Source organism: Octodon degus, unplaced genomic scaffold (genome assembly GCF_000260255.1).
Source record: "Octodon degus isolate 3935 unplaced genomic scaffold, OctDeg1.0 scaffold00230, whole genome shotgun sequence".
In the NCBI taxonomy this organism is placed as follows: Eukaryota; Metazoa; Chordata; class Mammalia; order Rodentia; family Octodontidae; genus Octodon; species Octodon degus.
In genome coordinates, this window is record NW_004524806.1 from 2769043 (window position 1) to 2779773 (window position 10731).

At 47.1% G+C, this 10731-nt stretch overlaps 1 protein-coding gene across 1 annotated transcript in view; it reads left to right on the forward strand.

Moving 5' to 3' along the window:
* The first annotated feature begins 1720 nt into the window (after nt 1–1720).
* Nucleotides 1721–10731, forward strand: part of LOC101582557 (putative SEC14-like protein 6) — a 14451-nt gene continuing 5440 nt past the window's right edge. The window contains exons 1-5 of the mRNA XM_023705792.1: nt 1721–1785; nt 8203–8246; nt 9270–9329; nt 9529–9717; nt 10227–10322. Of these exons, the coding sequence (XP_023561560.1) occupies nt 8235–8246; nt 9270–9329; nt 9529–9717; nt 10227–10322 (357 nt within the window). The 5' untranslated portion in view covers nt 1721–1785; nt 8203–8234. The remainder of the gene's footprint in view (nt 1786–8202; nt 8247–9269; nt 9330–9528; nt 9718–10226; nt 10323–10731) is intronic.

Below are 10731 nucleotides of genomic sequence, written 5' to 3' on the forward strand. Positions count from 1 at the left end.
GTTTTTCTTGAGACCCAGTCTCCCAGTCTCCCTGTGTAGTTCAAGCTGGCCTGCAACCACATATTCTAGTATGACTTCAAACTCAAGATCCTCCTACCTTAGGATCTGAGCCTTGGGATTATAGGCATGCACCAAGACATCTAGCTCCAAAGTTAATTTTAATAATATATTGTAACAATGCAACCAAATTACAATCACTTGAGTAGGTAATCAATGCAAAAAATTACTTCAGTGGCTTTTTTAAATTAAGCATTTGGAATTCTGTGCGTTGCACTCGCAGCAAATCTCAACGTAGACTAGCCCTATCAGCCATTTATGGTTTCTGTGTTGGATACTGCAGCTGTGAGACACTGGCCCACAGCAGGGGGCTGTCGTGCCGGCCACATTCTCCACTGTAACCTGGGGGAGGCAGGAGCAGGCCGTGGTTCCTCTCTAGCACAGGGCAGTTCCTTAGAGGTCAAGCATTCAGTCTTTGTCTCATGATTCTATGTGGGACTCCAGGGAGGTCCACACACTTCCCTGAGCCCAGAAGGCATGACCAGGCTGAGTCCTGCCCCAAGGGGATCAGCACTGGGAGAATGACATTTGGTCTAGGCCAGGGGTCGACCTCTTACAATGATCTGGAGGGGTCAGGGGGCATAGCTCAGTGAGAGAACATTTGCCTCACATGCATAAGGCCTTGGGTTCCACTCACAGAATGAAACAAAACAAAACAAAAAACCACTGGAATCAAAAGCTGCTGGCCTTGCCTAATCAAGTAACATCACTATTTCCAACCTCAGGGAACAGAAATAGCAGCACTATCAGGATTAATTTATTGTTCAGCCTGGGGTCAGAAAGGGCCCTTCATATTCCCAAAGATAAAAGTTATCAAAAAGAACTATAAAAATGAACACACACTAAAAAAAAATAAAATAAACACACACACACACAAAAGTTATCAACTAGTTTGGAGGAGACAGTCTTTTGTGGCCCCTTTGGAGTTCAAGGTGATAGAGACTCAGGGAGAGGGGAAATGACTCAGGCAAGGACACCTGGGGACAGTGTGCCCTGTCTATTTCCGGATTCATCAGCATTGGAGGCTGGCTTTGACCCATCATGAAGGTAGGGCCACCACCCAAGAACAGACCATACATGGTGGTCCTGGGCCAGCTGAACTGTCCCAGTGAATGCCTGGGAACTGGTTGAGAGAGGATCTTCTCTGAAGCCAGGCCAAGCCACTTCTCACGTGGGCCTGGATGATGGGCTCTGATCTAGATTTGTGATGCGCCTACTGGCTCTGCCACTCTGGCTGCGTGACCCCGGGCAAGTTGCTCAACCTCTTTGAGCCTCACATTCCCTGTAGCTCACCCTTTCACCTGACCTGACCTGGAGACTACTTGAGGATAAACATCAAGGCCATGACTAGGGTCACTGCCTGTCCCCACATCCCTGGGAGAAGTGTCAGGTTTGTAAGTCCTCTCTACCTTTCATCCACATTTAATCCTTTCAGAAGATTTGTGCAGCTGGCTCATTATTATTTCATTTCCTGGAGGCAGAAAAATAATTGCCCCAAGTGGCCCAGTTTCTGGCTCTCTCTGGCTCATCGGGCCCTTTTTGCTCCAACACCCTGTTCCCTAAGGATAGGTGAAGCCTGCAGGCTAAGAGTGGGCTGGCCGGCCCCCTGGTGGCCTCAGGATCACATCCGAGCCTCTCCCTGCTGTTCACAGTTCCGGGCTAACATCCAGGAGGTGCTGTCCACCCTGCCCAGTTCTGATGACTTCTTCCTCCTCCGCTGGCTCCGAGGTGAGGTAGAGGGTGGGTGGGGTGAGGCTTGGGGCACATGAGAGGTGTGTACCAGTGTGTTGTGCTGTGTAACAATAAAGTCAGTCTTAGTATCCAATTAATATCTGCAGGGGGAGGTTCAAGGACATCAAAAGCCTAGGTGTTCAGGGGCTTCATATAAATTGGCATAGTATTGGCATGTAACCTGCCCACATCCATCCTCCTTGCATCATCCGATGGCTTAGGATACCTAATACAATGTACGTGTGACATGGTTATTATGTTGTGCTGCTTTGGGAATAATGACAAGGAAAAGCCACACATGTCTAATACAGATGCAATTTATTTTTTCAGATATTTTTTATCTACCAAATAGATCAAAATCATTCATTGTTTGAATGACAGAAGTGGATTCTGAGGATAGGGTCATTGTATTCTAAAACAGAACTGCTTTATTTTATTTTATTTTATGAGGCACTGGCTCACTTTGTAGTCCAGGGCCTTGAACACACACCCTTGTAGCACAGGATGGCTTTGAATTCCCAACAATCCTCCTTCCTCAGCCTGCGATTGCTGGGATTACGAGTGTGCACCACCACGCCTGGCCAACAGAGCTATTTTAATCAAGAAGAAACATGTATTATCTCCCAGTTTTCCATGGCCAAGATTTATGTGGTTGATTCTAGAAGCCTGTTAGGTTTCAGCCAAGATGTGGCAGCCTGTGGCCAAATAAGAGTTTGATGGGTCTGCAAGATCTGCTTCCAAGATGTCGCATGTACCTAATGAGTCAGCGCCAGCTGTTGGCAGGAGGTCTCAGTTCCACCTCAGGGGATCACCCCCCCTCCCCATATTAGACTGCTTGAGTGTATACACAACATAGTGACTGGCTCCCTCAGAGGGAAAGAGAAACCGTTTTCTGGCCTGTTCATAGGAACTAGCTCCTCTCTCTTGTCATCTTGATGCCCAAATGAAGCCAATGTGGGGACAAGCCTGAGGTCCTTGGGATCAGATAAAACCACATGGTTCTCAGCAGCCAAGGGTGCTTGGAAGAAGCAGATCAGAAGTAGAATCAGTCACCGGGTATAGACTTAGGAGTTCACAGCAGGAGGATCATGAGTTCTAGACCAACCTGGACTATATAGTGAATTCCTGTCTTAAAAAACAAACAAGCTGCCGGGGAGATAGCTCAGTAGAATAAGTGCTTGCCTGGCAAGTGCAAGAGCTTGAGTTCAATCCCTGGTTACACACACACACACACACACACACACACACACACACACACACACACACACAGAAAAAGAAAAAAGAAAAAACAAACAAGCAAAAAAAAAAAAAATACAGCAGAGTGAGCCAAGAGTCACAAGGTTGCTCCGCAAGAGAAAAGTGGGGACCAGCCTGGACAGCTATTTTCCCTGTAAACAGCCGAGGCAACAATCTCAGCAGCAGAGGCCTTCTGTCCCAGGTCCCAGGCATCTGGTGAGGCTCATAGATGGAACTGGACCTGGAACTTGGGGACTCCATTTGGGAGTCTTTTCTTATGTGGTGGCAAATTTGCTATGGTTGAAATGGCTTGTCTCCCAAGGGTTCAAGTGTTGAAGATCTCTTCAGTCTCTGGGCACCACTGGGAACTGACCCTGTTTGTTTATAAGATACATTGGATATTTTTATGATTATAAAACAAGGATATATGGAGCCATCAAGATAGCTTAGAGTACTAAAGCACCTGTTTGGCAAGATCACGGTTTGATCCCCAGTACTGCACGCTGCGTGAGCACTGCCCTCACGGTAGGCTGAGCCAGTCAGAGTCCAGGTGGGCGTGGTGGCGCAAACATGTAATCCCAGCGCAGGGGAAGTTGGAAACAGAAGTATCACCACAAGTCTGAGATGCATAGTGAGACCCTGTAACAACCAAATACATTTAAAAATAATAACAATAAAAAAAATGGAAAATCTGGAAGGTATGGGAGGGGAAAGTACGAAAAAGGTTTACACAAATCATTGGTAATCTGACATGATTATGAGGCAAATTAACATGCAAGTTTTAAAAACACAATCAGGTTCATATATTCTAAACTGTTTTGTTCACTATTTGCAGAACTTTGCCTTAGGTCACTGACATTTCCCTTCTTCCTCAGAAAGGGTGCAGAACTCTAGAATATATTGGAAGGTGACTCTCTGTCCCCAACTTGGCTGTTCTACCTTCTCAGTTGGACAAAGTTGGCCCATGTGCACCACGAAAGAGTTGAGTTATATATCTAAAGACTGAAAAGTGGCTGCTAACTATGACAGGGACCTGGATGTCTCCCAAATGTCATGTGTTTTTAGGCCCCAGTTGACACTAAGTGGTGAACTCTTTATGAGATGAGGCTGGGTGGCCCCTTCCTCTTTTGATTTCTGGCTGCAAATTGAGCAACTTTCCTCAGACATCTGCTCCAAAATAAAATTTTTCTGTTTTTTGTTTTTCATTTTGGGGGACAAGATCTCATCATATAGCTAGCCCCAGCTCACTGTGTAGCCCAGACTGGCCTCAGCCTCTTGAATTCTAGAATTATAGGTAGACACCACCACATCTAGCTCCTTTTCCTTTATAAGTAAATTATCTGAGGGATTTGTTATGGTTACAGAAGGATGCCCAATACACAGTAGTGAAAAGCCCTGTTGTTATTTTATTTTTTTTAATTTTAATGATAGGAGAAAAATGTGAACATACTTTCATTGCAAATTGCTATGGCTGTGTCTAGATGTCCCCCCAAAGCCTCACAGAGTCATAGATGGGGTTTTGTCAGTGACTGGACTGAGAGTGTGTGGCACTGGAAATGATTCATGGTGCAAAGCTAGGCTAAGGGGAACCAGGAATAGGGGTGTGAGGGCTACCTGCCCTGAGCAGCCGGGTAGGATATAAGGGTTAGAAAGAGCTGTGGTCACGCCTTGCTTGCTTGTTTTTGCTGTCTTCCACTTGCTGTGAATGTTTCTTATCTCAAGACCTGTCTGCCATACTTCCTGCCTTGGAGCCAGATGGTTATGGACTTAGGAACTCTATGAACTGTGAACTAAGTAAGCCTTTTCCCCTTTAACTATGGGTGTCGACTATTTTGTCTCAGCAATGAGAAAAGTAATGAAGACACAAATGATCACCTTATCAATAACAGTGACGTCTCTGCGGCCTTTGAAAGTCAACATTATCACCAGTTTCTATCTTACCTATTTTTTCCAATTTTTAAATTGAAGCAAAATACATAGGAAATTTTCCCTCTTAACCATTTTTAAGTACATTCATAGCCTTGTGCAACTCTCACCACCATCCATCTCCTGAATTCTTTTCATCTTGTAAAACTGAAATTGTCCCCATTCAACTCTAACTTCTCACTTCCTCTTCTTCCATCCCTGACAACCACCATCCCACTTTCTGGCTCTGTTATTTTGTCTGCTCTATATACTTCATATACATGGAGCCACACCGTATTTATCTTTTGGTGCCTGGCTTAACTCACTTAGTGTCTTAGTTATTTTATTGTCCCTGAAGCACAATACCTGATACCCACAAATCTAGGGAGCAAGGGTTTATTTTGGCTCACAGTTTCTGTAGGTTTCAGTCCATAGCTAGCTGGTTCCTAGGCAGGGCAGTGATGGCAGAGGCTCTTGGCCAAGGAAAAACTTCATGACATGATGAGAGGAGACAGACCAATCAAGATGGACCTTCGCAGGCCACGCCCCTGGTGATCCACCTCCTCCAACGAGGCTCCACCTCCCAACATCACACTAAGCTATAAACTTGTCTGTGGATGACCCAGTGGTACCCAGTGATGAGTATCACACACCTGTAACCCAATAATGGCCCAAAAGCCCCATCAAAATGACAGGAGGCATTAGAAGTCGTATGTAAATATAAACCATAACACTCAGCACAGTGTCCTCAAGATTCATCCATGTGGAAGCAAGTTACAGAATTTTGTTCCTTCTTGAAGTTTCTTTTTTTTTTTTTTTTAGCAGAACCGGGGATTGAACTCAGGCCCTTGTGCTTGCCAGGCAAGCACTTATTCTACTGAGCCATCTCCCTGACCCCTTGAAGTTTCTTTTTAAGGTTGACTAGCATCCCATTGTACGGATACACAACATTTCTCTTAGCTATTCATCTGCCAGTGAACACTTGGCTTGCTTTTATATTTTAGCTGTTGTGACTATCATTGTTTTTGTCTTTGTTTTTCTGTGGTCCTGAAGACTGAGCCTGGGTTCTCACGCATGTTAGGTAAGCAATCGACCGCTGAGTGCAACGTTGCTATATACCCAGCAATAATGCTGTTAGGGCTATGGGGGTACAAACATTTCTTTCAAACTTACATTGCTGACTGTTTTCAATGTATTTTCATGTACATATGCAGAAATGTTTATATAGGCAATACAGTATAAATATAAACTTATAACAATAAAAATATAAGTGATACAATAAATAGAAATCATGATGCTATATGACTTTATATACTTGGTGTTCTCATCAGACATAGTGATACAGAGATCTGTTCATCTTAATTTTTCCTGTCTTTTCTAATGGTTACATAGAATTTCTCAGTATGGTACAACCATCATTTATTTGAGTCCCCTACGGATGGGCATTTAGGCTATTTCCAATTTTTGTTATCACGAACACTTCTACACTCCCCTTGACACAGATGTACAAATGTTTTTCTCAAATGTATTTTTTTAAAGAGCAGAACATATTTATTGGTGGAAAGAAAGCTTCTGCCCAAGAGAGGGACAGAGGGGACCCAAGGTGGTTGCCAAGGAACCTGAGTTTTCTAGGGATTTTGATCACATTAAACCATGAGTTGAGGAGGGTCTAAGGTGGGAGACATAGGAACTGGCATACGAGGTGGGACAAAACTATGGTCAGCCAGTAAGACTACTAGCACAATATAGCTGAAAATCTACCTGGGCCGAGTTTGTGTTGTCTAAAACCAAAGAATGAATTTTAGGAACTGTGGAGATTAAGAACAGAAAGGGGCCGGGGAGATGGCTCAGTAGAATAAGTGCTTCCCTGGCAAGCACAAGAGCCTGAGTTCAATCCCTGGTTCAGAAAAAAAAAAAAAAAAAAAGATTAAGAACAGAATATATTTATTGGGGGAAAGAAAGCTTCTGTCCAGAGAGGGACAGAAGGGGGTCCTGAGTTGGTTGCCTCCCAAATGTATCTTCAGAGATGGGACTACTAGGTCACAGGCAGTCTTAATTGAACAGTAACTGACCCAAATCCCCTTCTTTTTCTACTTCTCCCTAGAGAAGGGACCGGCCTAAAGTCACACAACAGGCTGGTAACAGTTTTGAGAAATGATCTTTTAATTTATTCTTCTTACATATGCTAAGCCACTCAGACTCTGAGTCAGTAGTTCTCAAAGTATGGACAGACACCCCTAAGGGTGCCAAGATCCTTCTGGATCATTTGCTCTTAATGTTTCCACTAGTTTTTATGATAACTCCCCAGTCTTAGTTGCATTTTTACTTATTTTCTTAAAAAATGGATATCAGATTTTCTACAGACTATGGGGTATATAAGGACATCATTGCTGTGAATTTAAGGGACTATGTGCTGCATATTCTTGTATTCTAGCTTCCCATATGGTAAATACAGGCAGATATAACCCAAATGAATATAATTTTGTGGTGTCAAAGACCTGAAGCCAAAAAGGTTGTGATCTGTTAATATAAGCAACTCTCAGTCACCAGATTCTAAGGCTCTCCTCCTCTCTCACTGATATTTTTGGAATGAGAGGAAAGGGGCCCTGAGGTCCTGCAAGTGACAGCAGATGTGACAAGAGCTTGTGCTATTTCTCTGGACATCTTCTCTTCTCTTTTTCCTTCTCCCCTGCTCTCCTCCCTTCTCCTTCCTTCCTCCTCCTCCTCCTCCTCCTCCTCATTTTGTTGTTGGTTTAGTGTGTGTGTGTGTGTGTGTGTGTGTGTGTGTAGAACTCTACCACTGACCCAAATCCCCAGCTCCCCTCTTTTTGAGACAGGGTCTCATTCATAGTTCAGACCAGCTGGCATGAACTTACTGCATAGCTCAGAGTTGTCTCAAACTCGAGGTGATCTTTGTGCCTCAGCCTCCCAAGTGCTGGCATTATGGCATGTACCACCAGGCCCTGTGACACTTCTTGTTACTTTTCTCCTGGGTAGTACCTTCCTTTTCTACTTCCTTCCATACTCAAGGCCCATGGAGGGACCCATCTGCCATCATGGGCCCAGGAAACTGAAACACCTGTACCCAAGTCTCCTTGGGACTCAGGCTACTTTGGCTCTTCCCCAAGCCCCACTGGGGGCTCAGGGGTTGAGAACAGAGCTCTGGGTAAGAGGAGGCAAAGCCAGCCTGGAGGGTAGTGCAGCGCTGCTCTCCACAGTGCCCAAAGTGAGCCTTTAGGATTCTACAACCCTAGCCCTGTCCCCTCATTGCAGCTCGGAGATTCAACCTGCAGAAAGCGGAGGACATGCTGCGAAAGGTGAGGGCAGTGCCTCCCCCAACCCAGTCTGCACCCATTTCCTACTTTTGGCTTGAGGCACAAACCCATTCACTCACTCACTCACTCATTCATTCATTCATTCATTCATTCATTCATTTATTCAGAAACATTCGTTTACTGAGCACTAAAGGTGAGCCTAGACCTGGGCTGGGCACAGAGGAAAGTGGGGTGATGGGAAGAGACAGAAGAAACCAGATAAACAAGTAAACAATACAACTCCCGAGAGTGGAGAGTACACTGAAGAGAGTAAAACAGGAGGAGAAAGGAGGAAAGAAAGGAGGAAGAGAGGAAAGAGGGAGGGAGGAAAGGATGGAGAGAGGGAAGGAGGGAGGGAGAGAGGGAAGAAAGGAGGGAGGAGGGAAGGAAGGAAAGAGGGAGGGAAGGAGAGAAGAGGAGGAAGGAAGAGAAGAAAGAGGGAGGGGAAGAAGGAAAGGAAGGAGGGAGAGAGAGGAAGAAGACAAGAGGGAAGGGAGGAAGGCTGGTCGGGGCCATTTCCCGGGGACATGAGTGCTCCAAAAGAGCAGGCACATAAAAGTGAAGGCAGCAGCCCAACCTGTACAAGGGCCCTGAGGTGGCAATGAGCTGGCTGTACTCCAGGAACACACAGAGGTCACACTGTAGAGAGGACGGAGAGAGACAAGGCTGCATGGGGGTGGAGGCCATCACCTGGGCCCTGCAGCCCTCTGCAGGGTGTCTAGGCTTTTGTGTCAGAGTGACTGGAACCCAGGGAACAGAGTTCTGCTGTGCAGATTTCCAGGTGGCCATGTGCAGCTGAGACTTGAGGAGCAAATGAAGGACGTAGGGCCACGGGCAGGCCTTCCTCACCTGGAACTCTCTGGGCCTCTCCTCCCTCTCTCCACTTCTAACTGGGTCCCCTCCTGTCCCCATCCCCAGCCTAAGGGCAATGTGACAGGCTCTCAGTGGCTCTCAGTAGGCATGGGGTCCTGGTCTGGGGTCTGAAGGTCTTGCCAGAGGTCTTCAGTGCCTGTCATACCTCTGCAGCACATGGAGTTCCGGAAGCAGCAGGACCTGGACAACATCCTTGCCTGGAAGCTCCCGGAAGTGAGTCTCCTTCCAACCTACACCCTAGGGGGCCCGGGAGATGGCTCCGTGGAATAAGCACTTCCCTGGCAAGCTCAAAGGCCTGAGTTCAATCCCTGCTTCCAAAAAAAAAAGATAGCTCAGTGGAATAAGCACCTTCCTGCCAACCTACACCCTACCCAGTGCCACAGCCCTAAGCCCCCGTCTCCTGTACATCCAGGTGCTAGTACTGTATGGCGCAAGTGGTATCTGTGGCCAGGACTATGAGGGCAGCCCCGTCTGGTACCACATCGTCAGGAACCTGGACCTCAAGGGGCTCTTCTTCTCCGCCTCCAAGCAGGATCTACTCAGGTCTAAGTACCAGAGCTGTGAGCGGCTCATGCACCAGTGTGAGGAGCAGACTCAGAAGGTGGGCACTGGGGTCCCTAGACCCCCACGCTACCCTCCCCAGCTGCCCTACAGCATTGTGCACACCCCATGATCTGGGCTCTATACCCAGGGCCTGCCTTCTAAAGCTCCTTGGCTCTTAGCCCTGCCAAGGAGTACTTAGTCCCAGAGAAGTCAGTAACAGATCCAAGGGCACACAGCATGAGGAGGAGCTAAGATTCACTCCTTTCCAAACTTGTCTCCAAAGCCCTTCTCGACCCACTTGGCCACTCTACCCTCCACATTTCATGAGGGAGACAGGTATTTCAGTCCTGCTGGACAAAAAGGACCGTGATTTACTCTCCTGTGGACAGAAATGAGGAAGGCAAGCTTTGGTCCTGGTGTCCCTTGGGATAGTTTCGCCCCTGCACCTAGCTTCTTGGCATGAGACTTCCAAACCAGGCAGGATTGCAACATGCCAGGCCAGTGCCCTGGGCTGGGCTGCGGGGACACTGACCTCATGGGATCTCACCTCTGGTCATTCTCCTACAGCTAGGGAAGAAGGTGGAGAAAGTCACTGCCATCTTTGATTTAGAGGGGCTGGGCCTGCAGCATCTGTGGAAGCCAGGAGTGGAGTTAGCCCAGGAGGTAAGACAGCCCCTGGGGTGTTGGGAGGTCCAAACATGTGGCTTGCCCCTCCCCTTGCTGTGGGGGACCTGGGTGAGGAGACCCTTCTTCTCTTCCTCCCTCTCTCCCTTCCTTCCCTTTCTGTTTTCCTGGCTACACTGTACACCTACCCACCCACAGCCCCATTCACAGCTCCTTACTGATCAATAGCTAGGGTGTTTTCAAGCCCACAGCCCCTTGTTGGGAGATGGCACTCCAGTGTCACCATGTTGAGCCCTGAAGGTCACAATAGGGCCTCTTCTCAGGGCGGCCAGGGTCCCTCTCATCATATTCCTACCCTTCTCATCCCTGACCTGTGACTGGCCCTCCCTCCCAGAGGCCCTGCCTGGCCCTGTGCTCCAAGGCCTTGGCCTTTCTGATTGCTTTTTTC